General features: G+C 40.0%; 2 protein-coding genes across 2 annotated transcripts; both read left to right on the top strand.

The window, feature by feature from the left end:
* The first annotated feature begins 84 nt into the window (after positions 1-84).
* On the top strand, positions 85-13,055 carry LOC117542212 (tyrosine-protein kinase ZAP-70). The gene is made up of 13 exons (XM_034209768.1): positions 85-206; positions 5,240-5,703; positions 6,577-6,737; positions 6,832-6,970; positions 7,078-7,159; positions 7,348-7,370; positions 7,452-7,491; positions 8,279-8,471; positions 8,606-8,812; positions 9,513-9,705; positions 10,288-10,428; positions 10,514-10,626; positions 11,305-13,055. Exons 2-13 carry the CDS (start codon positions 5,299-5,301, stop codon positions 11,420-11,422), a joined length of 1,815 nt encoding a protein of 604 aa, XP_034065659.1. The 5' UTR covers positions 85-206; positions 5,240-5,298; the 3' UTR covers positions 11,423-13,055.
* A 54-nt stretch (positions 13,056-13,109) lies between these two features.
* Positions 13,110-24,468, top strand: mob3a (MOB kinase activator 3A). The gene is made up of 4 exons (XM_034209504.1): positions 13,110-13,340; positions 14,555-15,120; positions 19,010-19,212; positions 24,024-24,468. The coding sequence occupies exons 2-4, from the start codon at positions 14,703-14,705 to the stop codon at positions 24,051-24,053; spliced, it is 651 nt and encodes a 216-aa protein (XP_034065395.1). The 5' UTR covers positions 13,110-13,340; positions 14,555-14,702; the 3' UTR covers positions 24,054-24,468.

The following is a 24,468-nucleotide window of genomic DNA, read 5'->3' as shown; positions in this document are numbered from 1 at the left end:
TGTGTGTGTGTGTGTGTGTGTGTGTGTGTGTGTGTGTGTGTGTGTGTGTGTGTGTGTGTGTGTGTGTGTGTGTGCGCGCGTGTGCGTGTGCGTGTGTGTAACCCCAACTTGTTCACAGCACCATACTCCACTGTCAGATCAACAGATATATCCTTGTCTCTGATGCAACAGCACGCTTGTTTAGCGGTGAAGCAGGAAAACGAACTGTAAGTAACTTAAATTGTCAATGTTTATCTGATTCAACAACAGCCATGCTTTGTATTGTTGGAATACACATTTTTAAATTAACAAAAATAGAAATATTGCACTTAATACGATTAGGTTAATGGGCCTGAGGAAAAGTTGTATTAAAGTAATGCAACAAAAATGTTTACTTTTTAAAATGTATTTCCCTTAAAATCAATGTTTCTCTTGAATCAAAAATGCTTTCCAATACACATCTATCTATAACATAGTTTATTAGGGGGTTTGGCTGTGTTAAAAGTGTATTTTAATACTTTTTATCATTATTCTTTTACATAAAGTTCCCAGTAATTTAATCCAAATTGAGTGTGTGACCTAAAATGATCTGTGGTATTTATATTCGAATTAATCTTTTTAATTTAAGCCATACATTCACAGTTTAAATGTTTGTTTCTATATTTCCATAGCCAAGTGTGTGTGTTACAACGTTTGGCTAAGGCATTGTTGCTTTGGCTTACAGAAGTAGAGATAACATGTGCAAAAATATAAATAGCTGCTTTCATTGTGCCTTGGAATAGAAAACCAAAAATGGGTAAAGAGCTCTGTGTGTGTGTCATTTATCGCTTGTTACTTTTCTTGAAATGACTGGATGTATTTTTGGTCCTGGACTGAAGCATGAAATGTTCCAGCCACAGTCTGACAATATCGGTCTGGTTAGCCAAAAGGTTACAAAATACAAAATACAAAATGTGCTTGTTAATTCTGAGTGTAAGTGTGACAGTGTTTACTGACATTCAAACATTACATTTAGTTCCAGCTGAAACAACAGTTGACACCAAAGCCTCATTATAATAAGTTTAACTGACAGATGCAGATGAACCTCTTATCCAAGTGCAGCTTATCCTTAAGTTGTTTTCCAATCATCACTTAAACAAAGGTGGGAAACAATTAGTTCATGTATGAGGGTTAAAGGACACATTATCTGTGGGTTGATGCCTACATGTTCTCTAATGCTGATGTACGTATGGAGGAATGCTCTGAGTTACATAACAACAAGCTTACTTCCTGATAGCACAACCCAAATAATCAGGATCTAAAATAACGTAAATAGCTCAATAGTTATCACTGGAATGTTCTTGATTAAGTTATCTACAGAATAACAGCTTTTCCTTGTTAAAGAAGCACATTAAATCACTGACCTCATGGTATTGCTCACACGTATGATTCATGAGAATAAAAGGGTTTAAATGTCTCTGTACGAATGAGTCTCGACGCTGTTGAAGGGGTTTGCGTTTTGTGCTTTTACTCTCTATAAACAGAAATAAAGAGGTCTTTATTTTCCTGACCCCCACTTGATCTTGCAGCCTGACGTTAACGTTAGCACTGAAGTTTTTTAGATGTTTGGGTGCAATGTTATAATGAAAAAGTCGAAGACAATGACATCACGTCACATTTTTTCCACTATATATATAATTTTATTTTTAACACTAAAACTAAAATGGTGGCGTTGACACAAAACAAAGACCGAAAACGCTAAACAAAAAGGCTGTTTAATAATTGTTAATCTATATCAAATGGAGTATATAAGGTCTATCAAAAAATCTACTAACTCGGAAACTACATTTTCAACAAAAATAAGTCATTAGTTTGATCCTCTGTTAAATCTAAATCGTTTAAATTATTAGTGAAGGGCTTCATATATTTTCAAATATAAACATTATTGTTTTAAGGCTGTGTCAGCCAATGCTAATGGCTCTGTGGATGACAACGTATGTTTGTCATTTCACTACATTGGTCCAGAATGAAAGATCTCAAATACTGTTTGATGGAGTTCTTAAAGCTTTGTTTTGATGGTTGTTTTATGTCTTTATTGGGGCAATAGAATATTCAAGGGAGCTTTACACTCTTTAGGCGTAGACTATAGCATTGCTACTGTAAACAAGTGTATAGACTCACTCACTTAATAACCCAGGAAGCAGGGGCACAAGCCTCTAAGTATTATCCTTATCCTTGCCTTTCAATCTCTGGCATTGATTAACCTGTACGACAAAAAAATCATATTCAGTTTTTGTAGACAAAAGCTTGACTAGATGATAATCAAGATGTGGTTTTTCATTTGTATTTAATAACATCTACTTTGCGTGTGAGGACTCCTCTGTGGAAAACAAACGGTCACCTCACTTCCCACTTGTTGAAAACCGACTGACTCACAGGAGGTTCTACACAGCTCACTGTCTGCACACTCTGACACTTTATTTGCAGAGGAATTATTTTATTTAATGAAGTACGTTTTTCTACTTTTAATTCAGTTTCTGTCTTTTAAAGTACGCTGTCTTAAATTGAAATAATGGCTTCAGAGGAAGGATACAACTCAACAATGTGGGTTCATGTCATCATGTGTCAGCTCATCGTTACACGCTTTGCTTTCGTGATTTATTATACATAGAGGAGAATAACCTGAATACTGTTTTACAAACTGGTCGTTTGCTTGTGCCACAAACCTTACATCAATAGAACAGCTGTACAAGAGAGCTATCAAGGTGTTTGACAGAAAGCCAAATTCATACCACCACTGTATCCTTGAAAAACTAAATTTCTTAAGTTTTGACAATTTAAAGTCTTTTAAAAGTATGTGTTTTTTTTATAAATGTTTACATTCCCCTTAGGGGAATTAATCCACAAAAAAAACACTGGACGCTGCACTAGGTCAGAAACCAGAGGAGACTGTGAAGTCCACCGTAGACGGACCACTTTTGGACAAAATATCCTCTCCGTTAAAGGCAGCTCTTTCTGGAATAGCCTCCCAACTGAGATACGGGATTGTCCCACTCTCAATAGTTTTAAAAGTCAACTCAAATAATGGTTGAGAAACAAACAGACGTGCAATCACCGCTAAATGCACTTTAATACAGGGGTATCTCCTCTCGCACTTTATGTAGCTCTTGTATCTTCTCTTGCACTTTATATGTCGTTGCTGCTATATTGTACTGCCATGTGGTAAATACTTGTGTATGCTGCTCTTGCTCTTTTTGCATATCATGTATTTTGTTTTTGCCATGTTTATAAATGTCATGTTCTTAAATGTTTTATGTGAGGGACTGCGGATGGAAATTAGCTCAAAGCTAAATCCATTTTTTTCGTTTTAAGTGTTCATTTATGTGCATGGTCCCTGTCAAATAAACGATTAAATGAAATAAAATGAACCATAAAAAAATATGTTGAAAAGAACACAAGTGGAGCAAAGAGTTGCCTTTTGGATTAGATAAAAATACTTTTATGTCTTGTTGGAAATCTGTAACTGTTTTTAGCTGGTTTGGTCGTGTCGTGAATTACATTCAGTGTGACCAATATTATTTTCATGCTTTTTGGTGTGTTATAAAACTATTTTTCTCTTCCAGTTTGAGTTTATTTAAGTAATATTACTGTCTGTGATCAATTAAGGAATAGTGTCACAATTGTAATGCTAAATGTTTACTGGGAATTACAATTTTGGAAAACATTATTAAGATGGTTATAGTATAATAGCTGAAATCTTCAGTCAACAGGTTGTTGTTGAAAGTCTTTACATGTCTCGTTATTAAAACCACAGTTTAAAAATGAAATATATTTAACTTGTGAAGAATCTTATCCTCACTTTTGAAAAGTAGTAACAGGAACATGTTGACTCTATAAATGCCTTAAACTTCTAATCAACAATAAAAACAGAACCCAAGTACATTTAGCCTCGCCTAAAGACAACTATATGGATTCAAATGCCCTAAAGAAACATCAGATGAACAGCTGCAGGTGTAGTTTATGAAGCCTTGTTTTGTGTGTGGGATATCTGTGTCCACATCGTCGGCTCTCGAGGTCTTTGTTGTGGGGGGGTCTTGTGGCGGCTTTGTGTTTCTCCTCGGTTGTCCACTATAGATGTGGGCAAGAATCACAAGTTTGTAGCCAGGAAGCTGAGACTTTTACTCACTGCCTTCAATTTGTTTTGATTTTCTAGCAACATAAGGTTTTACATAAAAAAAAGATTTGTCTCTTTCAGAAAAAATGTCCTATCAGAGTTCAGTAAATAAATAAGAATGCATTTTCTTAGGAGTATGAGCTTTCCATTCATATATATGACACAGATCAACAAATCAAATTATAAATCAATTACCAAAAAGGTTCATCTTAAATTCAACTATTAATGTTCTTTAACGGTTGAACTAAATCATTTCTGCACGACAAGCTATGGTTTTAGCTGCTGTTTCTTCTTATAGTGGGACTTTATAAAATCTCAATCTTTATTCCAAGCACATCTGCAAATTCAAGTTATTTACTTTCTGCGTGGTGTGCCGGACGCAATTTGATCATTGTCAGTTTTGTTTTTATCTCCAACAGGCATTTTCCGCCTGCTATCACATTTCCAAACTGCAGTCAATACCTGCTTGATTTTTATCTCATCTTTATCTTCATCTTTTTATCTGTCTTCATTTAACACCTCGCCTGAAGTTTTATATCAGCATTTTTATTTCATTTATCACATTATAGCTGTTTTGAATATGTAGTGAGGGGAATTTCCTAAATATAATTTCCTCTCAGTAAGGAAAACTTTTACATTTGAGTTTCTAAATCAGAAGGAATGATCTCATAGAAAAAAGCACCTGTTCAACGGAAGAACAAGATGCTGGAGAAAAGAGGCTGTGAGGGCGGACTGCAACTTCCTGTTGTGGCTTTGTCACCAGTTTGTTAGTCTGAAAGCTCCATGCAGCCAAAATGTGTGGGTGCTTGGTGCTAAATATCACGTCTGTGTAATGTTGACTATACTGAAAAAACTAACTCTCTTGGTGTGTCGTAGAAGACAAGAAGTAGAGGTGAAATTAGCATGATTAGCACTTGTTAAATGTTGATTTGAAACTGTCATTTCACAGCTGGTTTGTAATTTAGATTGTAAAAATGTTTTAGCAGACATTGGAGGGAACGTAGCTGCTTAAAGGTGGAAAGGTCAGAGGTCAAACAATTTGCGCTTTTAGCCTTTTAAATGCAGTTTTTGCTTTAATGCCTTTCCTTTCTCTCTCTCTCTCTCTAGTTAATTTCCACCAACCAGAACTCAAAGCCAAAGTCCAGCTCTTCTCTCACAGCCTGACCATGTCCATCGACCCGGCGGCCGAGCTGCCTTTCTACTACGGCAGCATCAGTCGCTCAGACGCCGAGCAGCACCTGAAACTGGCCGGGATGGTTGATGGGATGTTCCTGCTGCGACAGTGTCTCCGCAGTCTGGGAGGCTATGTTCTCTCTATCGCGTTTAACCTGGAGTTTCACCATTACCCTGTTGACAAGCAGCTTAACGGGACCTACTGCATCACAGGGGGGAAGCCGCACTGTGGGCCTGCGGAGCTCTGTGAGTTTTACAGCAAAGACCCCGAAGGGCTGGTATACCTCCTGAGGAAACCCTGTCTGCGCACCCCGGACACTCCGATACGTCCCGGCGTGTTAGACAGCATGAGAGAAAACATGATGAGGGAGTACGTGAAGCAGACCTGGAACCTGGAGGTGAGGCTGCTGTTCATCATTTGGAAGTTTTATAAAAGTGAAAAGAGTTCTTACTTTTCAAATAGTTAAAATAAGTTGTTCTGTAATCGAATAGATTAACATAATATTTACACTTAGTAGTTAATGTTACTAATTAGTTTAACTCAATTTACATGTTTTTAGTTGCTTGCAATTTTTTTAAGTATTTATATTACTTACTTATTCGTTTTTATGTTACTACAATCATACAACCCAACAAAAGCCTATACAATACAAACAGCATTAAGGGTTAACAATTATTCCACGAAAAGGCCAAAAAAATAAATAATTTGTTAAATGTCTTTGTTTATTGCGTTTGAGGTCTGGCCATCTATAGCAGGACTTCAATCTGAAGTCCTGTAGTTTTATGATTGGTCTCCTGCTGCAGACAGTCCCACACTGAGACCAGTAGCCTTTTATCACTGGTTGGCTTCTGCTAAACAGCCAAACTGGCTCCAGATGTCTGTGGACCCCCCTGCAGGGACCAAAAGGAGACAGAACAATCATAACCCTGCAATAGATGCAACATATCTTAGAAGTAGTGAAAAGTAACAACATTTTAGCAAATTAGAACATTTCACATAAAAAACATAAAGAAATTGAACATATTACAAATATTTAAGTGCTTTTTCTACAAAAAAATATAAATGCCTGATATGATATGCACCTCTTTCATACTGTATATTAAAATATATTGCAGCAAGTTTTCAGGGGTCCAGGGACAAAAACTTTTACAGACCTTGCTGATTGAATGTATTTAGGGATGCCATTTGGGATACCTGAAACAGTAAATACACTCTTAATCATTGTGTGAATTCTGTCTGTTTTTTGTCTTTTTGTTGTTCTTCTGCTCAGGGAGAAGCGATGGAGCAGGCCATCATCAGTCAAGCTCCTCAGCTGGAGAAACTGATTGCCACCACGGCCCACGAGAAGATGCCCTGGTACCACGCTAAAATCACCCGGCAGGAAGGCGAGAGGCGGCTTTACTCTGGCGCACAGCCCGACGGCAAGTTTCTGTAAGTCGCTCAAGGTGATGTTTCTTTTTTTTTTCATCCAAAGGTCAGAGGTCACCATGCGGTTTTTAAGCAACTCTGTTTTTTTGTTTCTCAGAGTGAGAGACAGAGAGGAGTCTGGTACTTTTGCTCTCTCCATGGTGTACGGAAAAACAGTGTATCACTACCAGATCCTCCAAGACAAGTCAGGGAAATACTCCATGCCAGAGGGAACAAAGTTTGACACAATCTGGCAGGTCTGCGCCCCATAACACTCTCCTCTTCTTTCATTATCTATTGATTAGGTATAAACTTATTGTGTTCATGTTTTATTTCAAATGTAATGTTCTCTTAATCTCTCTAGCTGGTTGAATACCAGAAGATGAAAGCTGATGGCCTGATGACTAATCTCAAGGAGGCGTGCCTAAATGGCAAAGCTGCTGCAAGTACTGAACATTTCATTTCCTTTTCACAGTCGTGTTAACATTTTGTAATTTTTGCGAAACCGTAACCCTAGCCCTCACTGCGTTTCCAGTTAGTGATTGTGTGTTATTTGTAACATTTAACCTTGTTGATCATTACACTTACTACTGAAACTAATGATATACATATTTTTCTCTTAACAACCATTCAGAAACTCCTAGTATTCCTACAACAGTAAGTACTGAGTACAACCTGCATTGTTAAATTCAGCATGTTATTCTTTCTCTGAGATTAATTTGAATGTCACTTTTTCAGAGGCGTGCTCCAGCAAATGGATATACACCACCCCCTCATGGTCAGTCACCTGAAATACAACTTACTCATACCACACAGTTAAATGCTCAGTTATATGCACTTGCAGGAAAGTTACTTTAGGGACAATGTATTAACCAACACCAAACACCACAGGAGAAGTTATAGCCTAAGCTTGTTTCTAATGTATCTCCCTATGTTTGAAATACATAAAACTGAACAAAATAATTATACATTGTATTTGGGGGCCTTTCACGACACCCAGGATGCCGTACTATTCAATAAATAATCAAATAAAAATGCTTCAAACAAAAATAATCAATAGATATTTATTTAGAAAAGCAACAATACAAAAGGATAAAGATTCTCTATGACAAGTACAAGTGATACTATTAAAATACATTTAAAGCAATATTAATAGTATAAAATGTACTTTAATGACTCATTATGCATGAAATGGTTTCTGTTGTTGTTTGGTTTAATATTGGCAAAGCACCATATGGATTACAGATCATATATTTTGATGGTAAAAACGTAATCTGAAAAATAACTAACCCTTGCTTTTCAAATAAATGTAGTGAAGTAGAAAGTACAATATGTAAGTGCCCTAAAACTGTAAAAAAAATACTCATCATGCTTACAAACATTACTGTTACTGCAGCTCTATTTCAAAACTTCACAGAATCACACACAATCGTTTTTGAGTGTTTTTTTTAAAAGAAAACACAGAAAAACATCTAAAAAACGATGTATCTTCTCTCAGCAGTTCATTAGCATGTACAGCATTAAACCTGTCTTGGGTTTCAACCCTATATGGTTTGCTCCCTCAGCATCGAAGATGGCCACCAATGTGCCTGCAGACCGTGAGGTGCTGCCGATGGATTGCGAGGTATTCAACCCGTACCACAACCCAAATGAAGTGAGGAAGTTCAACATCCAGAGGAGTCAGCTGCTGGTCGATGAAGTGGAGCTCGGCTCAGGGAACTTTGGCTTCGTCAAGAAAGGAGTCCTCAAGACTGATTCGTGAGGACTTAAACATTATGAAACAAAACAAGTTTCACCAATAAACCCAGAAGTGGTCTTGCAAGCAGCTGTACTTAGCCCATGCACCGTCTCTTGAGTAAATCCACAATGTTTTGTTGTTTGTGTGCTCTCAGGGGCCAGCTTGATGTGGCCATCAAAATACTAAAGAGTGACAATGAAAAGCTGGTGAGGGATGAGATGATGAGGGAGGCAGAGATCATGCACCAGCTCAACAACCCCTTCATCGTCCGCATTCTGGGTCTGTGCAACGCCGAGAACCTGATGCTGGTCATGGAGATGGCCTCTGCCGGGCCTCTCCACAAGTTCCTCTCCACAAATAAGTAAGTTAAACATATGTATGTATATATATATATGTAACACCTCTGATCATTACAAAATACAAAATAAGATAAGATGGACCTTCATTAATCCCCATGGGGAAACTCAGTAGTTTAACAGCAACAGGGTAAGATTGAAAAACAGGACATCACAGATTCACACAGATTAATAAAATTAAGGGTAAAATCAAAGATACAAATTAAAAATGATAGATAACTATAAAATAAGAAATGAATTAAAATGGACATATTTGATAATGATCAGTTGTTCCTCTTACTTTATCATACTTAGTTGGGGAACTAGTAAAGTCTTTTTTATTATACTTATATAAATAATAGTTTTGCCATGTTCTTGCATGTTACCACTTAAATTGTAGCAATGTCCACTTGTCCTCTTTACAGACATGCCTTAATGTTATTATAAGTTTAAAGAGTGATTTCTCCTTCTCAAAGGGCTGCATTTGAAAGATGGTGGTGAAAGTATTAAATATTTCAGAAAAAAAGTATCTTGTGTGGCAACAAAAATCTCTTCTATCTCCTCAGATTAATGTAGTACCCCATGGTTAGAATAAAGTGTCATACAAGCCCATCTATTGTCCGAACTTTGGATATGGACAAATCACAGTTCTAAAAGACAAAAACTGAATGAATATTCCTCGTCATCTCCTGATTTTTGTGACAATCAGTGTTTTGGTCATCACAGGGACACAGTCAGCGTGGAGAACATTGTGAACCTGATGCACCAGGTGTCGATGGGAATGAAGTATCTGGAGGAGAAGAACTTTGTGCACAGAGACTTAGCGGCTCGTAACGTCCTGCTGGTCAACAAACAGTTCGCCAAAATCAGTGACTTCGGGCTTTCCAAGGCCCTTGGAGCAGACGACAACTATTACAAGGTAAATGTTAGATGTTACAGAGTTTCTTTACAACAAACACATAAAACACACCAATCAAATACACAATCATGTTTAAATAACCAGGCAAGCACAAAGACCAAAGAGTTAAAACAAACCAAAACAATGAGTGATTATACTGCACTTTATAAGCACAGCATACATCAGTAAAGACTCCAAATAAATCACAAAATAAAGGAGATAATACAATTAAGAAAAATGGGAAATAATATCAATACCAAGTGAAATTATACTGGCCTGTGTTAGACTTACAGATACATATTTAAATAGTTGAGAAAGTTGTTATTATCGTATCTTATTTCTATAACTATTGGATATTTCTTCTGCTCTGATATTGTTCAATAATGTTAAATGTCACTAAAGTATAAATCACCAAATGTTTTAATGTTAAGAAAAGTTGCATGCCAAAATGTAAATGATCAAATCCTTCAGCATCCCTTGCCCATCGTTAAAGCGCTTAAAAGTCCTTTACTCTTTAAATAAAGATTGTTATAATTATCAATACTGATGCAGGCAGCCTCTCATTTACATGTTGCTTTTTGTCGTACCTGTTGTGTTGTCTAGGCTCGTACTGCAGGTAAATGGCCTCTGAAGTGGTACGCTCCAGAATGCATCAACTTCCACAAATTCTCCAGTAAAAGCGACGTGTGGAGTTTTGGTATCACAATGTGGGAGGCCTTTTCCTTCGGAGGGAAACCTTACAAGGTGCCAGAGCACAATCAAAGTCATCTATCAATTACATTACATATTAAATGGAATTACAACTTTTTTGTGTCACAATTATGTCTAGAAAATGAAAGGCCCAGAGGTGATGCGCTTCATTGACAGTGGAAGCCGCATGGATTGTCCAGCCGTGTGTCCTGAGCGAATGTATACAGTGATGAAAGAATGCTGGATATACAAGTAAGAAAGTGATCATGTGATGCTTGTGCAACTTTACAAGTTACATTTACAATACATACACATAAAGACAATTCAGTCACACAAAGCCATCATCACATCACGATACAACAATGAGTCCTTGTTATAATAAAAATAAAAATACCCTCGTCCTAAAACTCCTATATCTGAAACTTTCAATGTTTTAATTGCTTCAATCAGTATCAGACTTTTAAGAGTTACTATTTTCTGTACATTAAAAGTTTGTGGATGTTATTTTCACAGTCTGGGAAATGTGAATGAATTGAATCACAGACCTCAGTGCTCCATTATACTGTAAAAAGAATGCCTTAATGTGGTGGAATATAGAAATATCTTCAATTTTCAAGCCACGGCTCCAGAACAAAAGCCTGATAGCAGATATCTAAAGAGTGCAGCACAATGTTGCTTTTATCAAGCAAATGAACAGTCATGCACTGCAGCAACCGAATCAGTTATTGTGTTATTATCAAGTCTAAAGCATGACTGCTGGGGCTGAAGGACATTACCTTCCTCACTCAGAACTAAAGACAATGTACCATCTCAAGTGTTGTATTTGACATTCGGTCAGCGTCAGACAGTAATGTGACCTCATCTTGCTGCATTGCCTTCCTCTAATCACAACCCTTCAAACATCTGATCCTATCCTTCGTCTCTCCCCAGGCACGAGGAGCGTCCTGACTTCAAGAAGGTTGAGGAGTCCATGAGGTCTTACCATTACTCCATATCGAACAAGGCCACGCCTGAGGGAGCTGCAGCCGCTGCCGAGCCTATCAAGTAGACAGAAACAAGGCACATTTTGTCCCCATGCGGCACAAAGCATCCTTTCAACCGGCCATTAAAGATCCCAAACAAAGAGCTTTTTATGAACAGTGCACACTGACCAGCTTCAACTGCTGTACCAATTCAGCTAAACAGGCCTCGATGATAATAAATGTGCATTGTAAATTGGACTTCAGTAGGTCGGCCATGTAAAAAGGATCTGTGTCTGTCTGTCTGTCTGTCTGTCATGATTTGAATGTTAAGTTTCGACATCTTTGCATTGTTGAACAATTTAATTTTATACTATGGTATTTTGGAGTATAATGGGAGTATATAGTGCTTATCCAATTGGTTTTTCACAGTATCTTTTTTATGCCAAATAATGTAGAAAGAAATTGCTAGAACTGTACACTTTTTAATAATGTTCTTTTAACATTCCTGTGAAGTCAATGATTCAATCTGTTAACCTGTTACACATGGTTAAATGTGGAGTTCATAATCAGATAGACCTACATGCACTTTTGTTTTGAGATATTATGAAGTAATACAATAGAACACATAACAATGTAACTATATAGTCATTGATTACTCCTTCTGCTGACTTGCACAGGGATGTTCCAGATGTTTCAACCTATGGCAGACATATGGGGAATAATGTATTTGAAACATGCCTTACACATGTGCACATGTACATGTGCAAAGCTCTTCATCTGGATCATCTACATTGGAAAAGCACAAGACAGGTTTAATGTAGCCTTGCCTTAAAATAATAGAAAACATGTAAATTGTTTCCAGAATTGTATGAAGAAACATAGCAGTTTTATGATAATTTGTACGGTATCCTTCAAAGTAAATAAATAATCAGTATAAATAAAAGGGACATTAGCATTATGGTTTGAAATACACATTAATGTTGAACTATTTAAACGACTTTAAAGCAGAGTTTCCTGTGTTTTTCCTGTCAATAATCCAACCATGATGTATTGTGGTTTATTATGATTCTGTTCTCTGCCCCCTTAAACTGCCAGGCAACAACTGAAGGGCACGCGACACCGGAAGTTAAAGGATTACTCTTCAAAGTAATGGCGTAATGTTTTGTCGATAGCATTAGGCCTACACTTTGCATGTTTTATTCAAGCGCTGTGTTGAGTGAGATCTCAATTGCTTTAATTAGTAAACATTGAATACAACAATTGAAAGATGATCTATGACGAGTTGAGGCATTTAGAATGTACTTGAGTAAAAGTAAAGGGCAATGTATTCGACAACAACCATTATTAACATAAAAGTAAAGGATTAATATGGTGGTATGACTTCCTAAATGCATAAACAAATAAATAATATTCTTACTAAAACCCAAATTATGTTTAGAATAAATGCTCAATTAAGGTGGAACACAAAGTTAAGTGTACTGTCGATATGGAAATTATGTAAAGTTATTATATATTAATGATTTATTTTCCCTCTTAAAAAATAATGATTTTCAGTTAACTTATGTAATGCAATCATGTTAAATGTGTCCTCGTGTTAAGAGTGGAGTCATGCCTGTTATGCTATCCTTATTTCGTCATCATGACTAAATGGTTTCGGTCTTTCAACGTCACATATTGTAAGAGTTGATTTCTACAATAAAGAGATTTAACACAAAATTACAATGTTCAAAGGGTTGCATTATTTTTGAAGGTCCTGCCCGGAAGTAGCCACCGACGGATTTAACTCGACACTGGTGTACTTTTCGTTTGGTAGGGAGGAGTCAGACATTAGTTTCTTTTATTAAAGTGAGATGTTTATTGAATTAGCAGTAATTATTCATCATGTATCACGTATCCATAATGTAGGTCGTGCATGCTGTAGATTTAAAACTATTCATTGGTAACCAGATAATCTCCTATAAGAAAAGATCGAAGCAAAGTGAGCGGAACAGGAAGGCGGAACAAGTAAGTTCGTGAAAGTGCTGTTTTAACTATGCGATTTCGTCACCGTTTCATCGTCCGTCTAATGTAATACATGCTTCCGTATGGTTTTTATTAACATGTGATGTTACCTTACTATGAATAGCGTGGGGTTTGTCTTTTCTATGTGTGTAGCTGCTTTAGAAAGCAACAAGTCAGCCCGAGTTAGCATGTCGCGTCACGAATAAACTTCGTACAGTCGTCATGTGCCCCGCTGTTTAATCTCTTTTATCCTTGAAAGTGTGCTTAAAACGAATTAAAGTCCGCATCATTGTGAAGATTACGGTGTCGTATTTAGATAAATGTATGAATAAAGCTAGTAATGCTCTGTTATATGGGTGGTAGACGTGTGACTTGGTTTTATTGTCATTCCGTAGATTCTTGGTTTTTCACGGCTGAAATAGGAAATGACTCATGTTCACTTCAGGCCGATGTTTCATCTTTAATGCAAGCTTCTGTCTCTGTTGAGACTTCACGTCTACCTAAGATGTTCAGGTTGCCATCAATGCATTTGGCTTCATCACTTCTTCTCAATGTAGTGCCTAGATAAAATCATAATGAAGTAAAAACGTCGGCGTTTTGTGATAATCATTAGCTTTCACATGTATTTATGTTTTGTAGAATACAAAAAAGGTTAGCTCTCAAGATATTTAGGATTTATATTTTCATAAGAAGGTGTGTGAGTGTTTTATACTTTGCTGCATCTCTGCAAGCAACTCTAGGCCCAAGACAATGAAACAACTGGAACACTGATGCCATTGTTATGTAAAGCCAGCATGTATTACATGTTTAATACACATCAGTAATAGAGGTAAAAGTATTTATATCCTTTATAAATCATTTAGGTATTTTTAAAAGCATGAATGCCAAATATTACCAAGTTCACGCTTCTTACTTTTGAGGATTTGCTGCTTTTGTTCAGGTACTTTGACCCTTGGGAATTGTGATGGAAAGTTGTCTCTCTTTTCTCTGATATGACAAATGATAAATATGATTACTCGGTAAAAAAACATCAGTAGAGTTATCAATAATGAGTTGAAGTTGCAGCTATAGATTGAAATAGTTTTGTGATGCAGGAGGAATAGGTTGTAAACTCAAATCATTCTTTATAAAAAGTATGTATTTAAGCGAAAATATACTTCTATTAATAAAACTTTGTTCCTTTCTTTCTTTCTCTTCCCTCCTTTTGTCATATGCAGGATCACACACTGACTCGAAACAAATACCAGAAGACAGTTGATAACACAAACTCTGCCCTGGTTGTTTAAACAACCTTTTAACCTTTTTAACAGTAAATAACACACACAAAGCATTCAAACTAATCGCCTGACTCTGCCTCACTCAACAATGTCCATGGCTCTTAAACAAGTCTTCAACAAAGACAGGACATTCCGGCCCAAGCGCAAGTTTGAGCCCGGGACGCAGCGCTTCGACCTGCACAAGAAAGCCCAGGCCTCTCTGAACGCGGGGCTGGACCTGAAGATGGCCGTGCAGCTGCCCCACGGTGAGGACCTCAACGACTGGGTCGCCGTCCACGTGGTAGACTTCTTTAACCGCATTAACCTCATCTACGGCACCATCAGCGACTCCTGCACCGATCAAACCTGCCCCGTCATGTCCGGAGGGCCCAGGTACGAATACCGCTGGCAGGACGAGCACAAATACAAGAGACCCACAGCCCTGTCGGCCCCTAAATACATGAGTCTGCTCATGGATTGGATTGAGGTACAAGTCAACAATGAGAACATCTTCCCCACCAATGTCGGTAAGTGTTGAGATTATGGTGTTAAGACTTTAGTGTGGTAAACTCTTCATGCTGAGATCCAGAATTAGGTCGCAGGTTTTTGGTTTCTGCGTGTCCTATCAAAGAGTAAAATGTATCTTAGCTGTCAACATTCAACAAGGCTACTGTAAAGAATATTAGGCGGTTGGTTCAAATCCCTGAATCTGATAATCAACTCAACAAATCAACAATGTTCACAGACTCCTCGTAACGCCAAAAGAGGGCATTGACCAGCTATTACTCACATCAATTAAATCAACCACAGTAGGCTATTTCAGTTCCTATTCTGGTCCACAGATAATGATCAGTGCCCATCCAGAATAATAACATTCACATCAAAGTGATTTACAACAGTAAAGCCCCCAGTGATGTTTGATAAATAATGATTCAGGTTCTCACAGTTGAGATTTGTAACCCAGTGGTCCCCAAACTTGGTGTCGGGACCCCCACGATGGCTGGCAGGATACATATGAAGGGTCACAAAATAACTAACAGAAGAGTAAAATGGAGCATATTTATGCCTCACAAAGTTAGATTTATAATTCAGATTTCCCTCTAAGGTCTACTTTTGTCCTGTAAAATAAAGAAAATGTAGATTGTGGGGACTCTCACTTGGTTGAACTGGTCATAACTGGTAGACGTACTGCCTGCAACTGGGTTACAAGTAGGGCTGGGCGATTTGGCCTAAAAATAAAATCGAGATTTTTTTTTTCTAACTAATGGACAATTTTCAATTTAAACCTCGATTTTTTTCAGTTTTTTTCTAAACAAACCAGACCAAGGCAACATTTAAATACATATTTTCTTTATTAACACAATACCAATAAATGAGATTACCAAGTAGTCTAGGCCTATGTGAACAAATCAGTTGTTCAAGAATAAAAAATAATAAAATAAAAACAGCACCACGGCACTTGGCTGTCATTAATGTGCAAAGATTATTTTTAAATCAAACTGAAAAAAAAATCTCTTTTAGGCCATCCCTGAAAAAACTTGTAAAATGAAATACAACAAATAATAAATAATGATAATGAAATGAATAATAAAAAAATACCCTCAAACAAAATAACATCCCTTTAACTTTCTAGGAAGTTGTCTACAGGTTTTTCGCGAGGAAGACAAGCCTGTCTACTGCCTCTGGCTTGAGGCATGCTCTTTGGCATGTTACAATGTTACCCCCCGTACTGAAAACCCTCTCCGAAGGGTGGCAGGAATGGAGAGATATTTCTTGGCCAGATTACTCAGTCTTGGGAAGTTAGCTTCATGTAGCTTCCACTACTGCAGTGGGTTTGTATCAGGGTCTGTCTCAGACGACAACAAATAGGATGACAGCTCAGCTTCAATTTTGTCCTGCTCTGACTGGGAGGTAGACGACACTGTCAGTAGTGATGTGTGGGTCGCGAACGAGCCGGCTCAAAGAGCCGGTTCTTTTAAGTGAACGGCGGGAGCCGGCTCTCGCCCGCGAACGAGCCGTGTTTTTGTTTTTTTTGCGGAGGGATCTAGATCGGCTTGAAGTCACATTATGCAATGTGCACATTATCCCGCTTATTACACATGGCCACATTCTCAACAAAGTAACGACATGACTCCTAATATTAATTGAAATGCTTTTATGGATTTAGAAAATGATTTTATTGACTTAAAAAATAGTTTTATGTATTGATTTAAATTGACATGCATCCGCTAAGAAAAGTAGTCCGTTGTTACTGTTTGAACTAACGTAGCAATGGCAGGAACTGCTTCGATAGTGTTTTTGAGGAGCTTTTTGATTACAGATTTGAAAACATCGTTGCTTGCTTTAAAAGTAGCACACTTCATGATGTCAGACCTTGGGAAGTATCTAGATATCCCTGCCCTAATGCCAAAGTAACTGCCAACTGAATATGTGTCGCCGTTTGATGTCTATGTCTGGACCGCTGCGTAACAAGGAGGGTTTCTGCCCCATTACTTCTCTTCTTACTTCTATAAGAATAAAACACGGAGGACGGAGATCTATTTTCCTCCCCCTCTACAGACCGCCCAGCAGCTGATCTCAGAGCACGCTTCCCTCTCCTGCAGGGGGGCGTGGTCAGCTGCAGCTCACAGAATCAGCCCCCTGCAAAAACAGCGCTGGAAAAAGCAAATGGAGCGAAATGAGGCATGGCTAAAATGCAAGATATTTTTGGTATTTTGAAGAAAAAAAAATATTTATATACTTTATATAGGTCGATACAGTAGCCCCTTTATTTTTAAATAGTTTGTATAGGTGTTGCTATCTGTTTTGTGTAGCGTGGTTCTACAAGCAAGTCAATGCATTCATTGGGTGGTATCAGAGATTTACACGGGTCTGTAAATGCAATGAAAACAATTGGCCACAGCAAATCATTTATATTAAACTTTATTTACTTTATTTACTCTTGAATACTTCAGTACAAAGGATGTATTGAATAATTTAAGTGATATATGTGTACACAGAGCTGCAGATCGGGTAGTCACAGGCAATGTGTCTGAGTTTTGTGCGCGTTCTGGAAAGTGAGAGAGTAAGCTACTACGGAGTCCCTTAAAGCAAAACAAATCTGCGGAGTCTAGAAATGTTTTTAAATCGCGATTTTTCGGTTCAGCCATTTCACAAACCGTAGGAAAGTAAAAATGCAAATTAATCGTTAAAACCGAAAAAATCGCCCAGCCCTAGTTACAAGTAGAGGTAGTTCTGTTTTTAAAGAGGTTCATGAACCTGTAGAGAGCAAATATTATGTTGTGTTTCCACTGCATGATACGCATTTGCTAGACTAGACTTCAATCTCTTTCGTACCAGGTGCTGTTCTCTATTTTGTTTTTCCACTCCACAGTACCTTCCAGTGTAGGCAGGATTGTCCGCTCATCCACGTAACATAGACGCGTGAAACTGACGTGACGTCATCTTAAAAACAACTCTCGCTGAATCCTTTCTGCAAACAAACAGAACGTCTTTCACACCGTAGAGTTGCAGGCCGCTATTCAAATATAAACCTGGGATGAAAAGATTCAACAATTTGGTTTGCTAGTATTGACGGCAGTTTGGCTATTTAAAAATGCCAGGTAGAAAAACAGAAGAAATAAAAGAGTAAAACATTTTTAGTATTTCTTTCAATTGGCTACTCATGCCAGCACTAGTCATAGTAAAGATCCCAAAATAAAACGTTTTTAAATAATAAAGAACATGTAATGAATGCATTGCAAAGTTAAAATGAGGTACAGATACAATTATGCAGAGTGAAGGCATTTAAAAATCTGAATTCACTCTATTAGATAACCAAAATATGTATTAGATTAAATCTTGGAGGCCAAATTAATAACGTTACCCAAAGTGTTGCACATTACAAACATGACTTGTAAACCTTTATGCTGCTGTGGCATTGACGGTGTCTCATTATCTCATTCTGTATCTGTTTGCATACCTTTGCTGTGGCTCGCAATCTGACTAACTACACAAACATCCAAGCAATGGATTAAAAAATGGGTCACACAGTATACAGGAGGCTATAATTAGACAACATCTGACTCGTGTGCCCTCTGGAACAGATTCCTGAAATATTATTGAATTAGTTCAAGCAAAACGACATAAATGAATCACTTGGTGAGATCAGAGGCTTATCACTCAGACTAAGCCATGTTGATTTTCCATTTGCTTATGTGGTGATACTGTCTGGGCCCCTTCAGCATGCTAGTATCATACCTGAGGGATTCCATAGGACAAAGACACACACTGAAAGTTTCAACACAGTAAATATTCTGTAACTATTGCATTAAACACATCAGGATTTCAAATGTGTTCCTCTCTGTGAAGCAAATGTCAAAAGGTCATGCTGGATTGACCTCAGTGTTGTCTCGTCTTTATCTGTCTGACCCGCAGGTACTCCCTTCCCTAAGACCTTCATGCAGGTGGCTAAGAAGATTTTGTCTCGTCTGTTCCGGGTGTTTGTTCACGTCTACATCCACCACTTTGACCGTGTGAGCCAGATGGGGGCCGAGGCTCACGTCAATACCTGCTATAAGCATTTCTATTACTTTGTCACTGAGTTCAACCTCACGGACCACAAAGAGCTGGAGCCTCTGGTGAGTGACAGAGCTGACACAAAAAAAATCATGTTTAAAATATTGTATTTCAAAAACCTCATAAAGTAGAAAAAAATGTTTAAGATGCCAGTAATCAAAGATCACTTGTACTTTTTATTTTACTTACTACCTAACATTTTGCATTTTACAGATGGTATAAAAACTTAAATAAAAAGTCATTGATGGGGATTTACAAAATGAGATAATTTCCTCTTGTTGAAATGTACTTGTAAAGCATACATGAGCATACAAGAGCCTGGTAGGACTCACATTTATCAGCAATTTACCTGAGACAATCATTTGTGAAACAGGATGCATCGCAATCTGCATGTAAGCAGCACAACTTACAAGGTCACTTATGTCAAACAAGACCCTGGATCTTTTTGTTGCAATTATAATAAACCTTGCAATTTCATACAGACATATATTTATATATGTTTGTTCCCAAATTAAGCAACTTACATTTCTTTTCAGGATCTCTATAAATCATATTTTAACAATAGGTCCTTCTTGAAATTCATGAATCAGTCATGGATTATTGTACTGCCCCAATTTATGTTATAATGTGATTGATTGTGTGCTGATTGTCTATTGATCACCTCTGACCCCTCCACCCATTGTGAGAGTCTCTAAATTCTGTGTCTGTTGGGCATGTGTCAAACTGTAACAAAGGCCCGTGTGACCAAAGTCTTAGACAATAAGCTGGATGTTGGCTATGGAGATTAGCAGGGCTGCACGCATGGTTTGACGCTTCATTCATAACGTTGACATTCTTATTATAAATTAACATAGGAATGCTGCGCAGTTTATTTGTTTGCATTTTCTTTTCATTCTTTTCATTCCGTTATTAGTATTGTACTGTTTGCAGAATTTGATTCCTGCATTGGCTGCTTAGGACTTTTTCCGCCTTGTGTGATCCAAATATTTCCAATAACTCCAGAGAGTTTCAAAATCCATTTAGAAAAGAGAAATATTCTCTTCCAAAATTCAGAACATGTTTTTATCTATATCCATATTAGCCTGTTTTTAGCTTTTCATAATTGTTTCAGGGACCAACAAACAGTTTGCTGTAGTGCTTGCTGCACACAAAGGGGGGCAGTCTAGCAACATTTTTAACAGCAGGTTAAAAAAAAAAATGACAACCCACATTCAAAGCTTCATTCGATAACCCCAAAAGAAGCATTAGAGAAAATGAAAAGGACTCTTAGCACATCCCTAGAGATTAGTGTGCAGATCCATCCATCCATCTTCTCCCGCTTATCCGTGGTCGGGTCGCGGGGGTAGCAGTTCCAGCAGAGAGCCCCAAACTTTCTTTTCCCTGGCGACATCAAGCAGCTCTGACTGGGGGATGCCAAGGCGCTCCCAGGCCAGCGAAGAGATATAATCCCTCCACCTGGTCCTAGGTCTACCCCTTGGTCTCTTCCCAGCTGGACGTGCCTGGAACACCTCCCTAGGGAGGCGCCCAGGTGGCATCCTAACTAGGTGCCCGAACCACCTCAACTGGCTCCTTTCAACGCGAAGGAGGAGCGGCTCAACTCCGAGTCCCTCCCGGATGACCGAACTTCTCACCTTATCCCTAAGGGAGACACCAGCCACCCTGCGGAGAAAACCCATCTCGGCCGCTTGTATCCGCGATCTCGTTCTTTCGGTCATGACCCATCCTTCATGACCATAGGTGAGGGTAGGAACGAAAATGGCCCGGTAGACAGAGAGCTTTGCCTTCTGGCTCAGCTCCCTTTTCGTTACAACGGTGCGGTAAAGCGACTGCAGTACCGCTCCCGCTGCTCCGATTCTCCGGCCCATCTCACGCTCCATTGTTCCCTCACTCGAGAACAAGACCCCGAGATACTTGAACTCCTTCACTTGGGGTAAGGACTCATTCTCTACTTGGAGTAGACAGTCCATCGGTTTCCTGCTGAGAACCATGGCCTCAGATTTGGAGGTGCTGATCCTCATCCCAGCCGCTTCACACTCGGTTGCGAACCGATCCAGTGAGTGCTGAAGGTCGCAGACCGATGAAGCCATTAGAACCACATCATCTGCAAAAAGCAGTGGTGCAATCCTTAGTCCACCGAACTGCAGACCCCCTCCCCCATGACTACGCCTCGAAATCCGAGCCATGTATATTACAAACAGGATTGGTGACAAAGCGCAGCCCTGGCGGAGGCCAACCCTCACCGGAAATGGGTCCGACTTACTGCCGAGGACCCGGACACAGCTCTCGCTTTGGGAGTACAGAGATTGGATGGCCCTGAGTAGAGACCCCCTCACCCCATACTCCCGCAGCACCTCCCACAGTAACTCCCTGGGAACTCGGTCATACGCCTTCTCCAAGTCTACAAAACACATGTAGACCGGATAAGCGTACTCCCAGGCCCCCTCCAGGATCCTTGCGAGAGTAAAAAGCTGATCCGTCGTTCCACGACCAGGATGGAATCCGCATTGTTCCTCCTCAATCTGAGGTTCGACAATCGGCCTGACCCTCCTTCAGTACCTTAGAGTAAACTTTCCCGGGGAGGCTGAGTAGTGTGATGCCTCTGTAATTGGCACACACCCTCTGATCCCCCTTTTTAAAAAGGGGAACCACCACCCCGGTCTGCCACTCCTTCGGTACTGTTTCCAACTTCCACGCAATGTTGATGAGACGTGTCAACCATGACAGTCCCTCAACACCCAGAGCCTTCAGCATTTCTGGGCGGATCTCATCCACCCCCGGGGCTTTGCCACTGTGGAGTTGTTTGATGACCTCAGTGACCTCCCCCCGGGAGATTGGTCCCCCGTCATACTCCAGCTCTGCCTCTAACATAGAGGGCGGAGTTGTCGGGTTCAGGAGTTCCTCAAAGTGTTCCTTCCAATGCCCTAACAGTCCATCAGTTGAGGTCAACAACGTCCCATCCTTACTGTACACAGCTTGGATGGTTCCCTGCTTCCCCCTCCTGAGGTGCCGCCCGAAAGTCCTTCTCCGAACTTCTCCCACACCCGCTGCTTTGCCTCGGCCACGGATGAGGCTGCTGCCCTTCGGGCCTGTCGGTACCTTGCAACTGCCTCGGGAGTCCCCCGGGATAACAAATCCCTGAAGGCCTCCTTCTTCAGTCGGACGGCTTCCCTGACCACCGGTGTCCACCAGGAGGTTCGAAGGTTACCGCCCCTTGAGGCACCTAGGACCTTGAGACCACAGCTCCTCGCCGCGGCTTCGGCAATAGAGGCTTTGAACACCGACCACTCTGGTTCAATGTCCGCAACCTCCACAGGAATGCCCGAAAAGGCCCGCCGGAGGTATGAGTTGAAGGCCTCCTGAACTTGGGCCTCCTCCAGACGTTCCCAGTTCACCCGAACTACACGTTTGGGCTTACCAGGTCTATCCAGAGGCTTCCCCCGCCACTCGACCCAACTCACCACCAGATGGTGATCAGTTGACAACTCCGCCCCTCTCTTTACCCGAGTGTCCAAAACATACGGCCTCAGGTCCGATGATACAATAACGAAATCGATCATGGACCTTCTGCCTAGGGTGCTCTGGTACCACGTACACTTATGAGCATCCTTATGTTCGAACATGGTGTTTGTTATGGCCAATCCATGACTAGCACAGAAGTCCAGTAACAAACCACCACTCCGGTTCAGATCAGGGGGGCCGTTCCTCCCAATCACGCCCTTCCAAGTGTCTCCATTACATTACATTACATTACATTGCATTTAGCTGACGCTTTTATCCAAGGCGACTTACAATAAGTGCGTTCGTCCAACAAAATACAACTTGATCCCTGAAGGCCTCCTTTTTCAGTCGGACGGCTTCCCTGACTTCCATCATTGCCCACATGTGCGTTGAAGTCTCCCAGCAAGATTAAAGAGTCCCCTTCAGGAGCCCCATACAGGACTCTTTCCAGGGTCTCCAAGAAGGCCGTATACTCTGAACTGCTGTTGGGTGCATAAGCACACACAACAGTCAGAGTTTTCCCCCCCATAACCCGCAGGCGTAGGGAGGCGACCCTCTCGTCCACTGGGGTAAACTCCAACAACGAAGCACCCAACCGGGGACTTGTGAGTATCCCCACACCCGCCCGGCGCCTCACACCTTGAGCAACTCCGGAGAAGAATAGAGTCCAACCCCTATCCAGAAGTAAGGTTCCAGAGCCGACGCTGTGCGTAGAGGTGAGCCCAACCAGATCCAACTGGTAACGCTCCACCTCCCGCACAAGCTCCGGCTCCTTCCCCCCCAGAGAGGTGACGTTCCACGTCCCCAAAAGCCAGCTTCTGTCGCCCGGGTCTGCTCCGTCGAGACCCTCCGCTTTCACTGCCACCCTTCTGACAGCGCACCCGACCCCATCGCTGTTTCCCGTAGGTGGTGGGCCCGCGGGACGGAGAAGCGGAGGTGTTGCCCACGTTGCCTTTTCGGGCTGGGCCCGGCCGGGCTCCGTGGCAAGCCCGGCCACCAGACGCTCGCCGACGAGTCCTCCTTCTGGGCCTGGCTCCAGAAGGGGACCCCGGGCTCCCTCCGGGCCGGGTATCCTCACTTCCTGTGTCGTCTTTCATGAGGTCTTTAGTGTGCAGATATTGACCTTTATTATTTGCTATACCCAGCATTGTCTTGTACTGTGTTGATGTGCTGTAGCTTCTCTTAGCCCCAACAGTAGTACATCTCAATATGTTGCTTTGCTTTATGTATTTGTTGCTTTTATTCAATATCTTATCTTCATAAGCTTACAGTTATATATAAATAACCTGCTTATTGCATCCTAAAGTGTGGTAACATCTCAAGTTTTTTTCCCTGTATTTTCTAACTCTGAGTTATGTGTGTCTCATGTCTGCAGAAAGAGATGACTTCCCGGATGTGTCACTGAAGGGACAGAACTGACCGGTTGACACACACCGGACGATCTCATCCGTCCATCAAGAAGACTGCAGAACTAAAAGAACAAACAAATTAGAAAAATAGTCTATTTTTATATTTAAGTACTGTAATCTATTTTAGCCACATACTGTAGGTTTTAAGCTTGTGAGATGAGGCGTTCTGTTCCTTTTAAAGCGTTTTCAAACATATTATCAGAGCAAAGTATTAAGAGGTGTATGTTTGTCTCAATGTTTTTTTATTTTATTTGAATCTCAATCATTCCAGGATGCTTTTGTCTATTTGTCTGTAAAACAATCTAAAATTAGTATGAATTCTTACTGTACTATATAAAAATCACTATGTTGTTACATCAAAATGATTCTGTACTGTGATAAATTGACTTTGGTAATCAGTATTTAAATTCA

This window comes from Gymnodraco acuticeps, unplaced genomic scaffold (assembly GCF_902827175.1).
Source record: "Gymnodraco acuticeps unplaced genomic scaffold, fGymAcu1.1, whole genome shotgun sequence".
Classification (NCBI taxonomy): domain Eukaryota; kingdom Metazoa; phylum Chordata; class Actinopteri; order Perciformes; family Bathydraconidae; genus Gymnodraco; species Gymnodraco acuticeps.
This window is presented reverse-complemented; position numbering and strand designations above follow the sequence as displayed.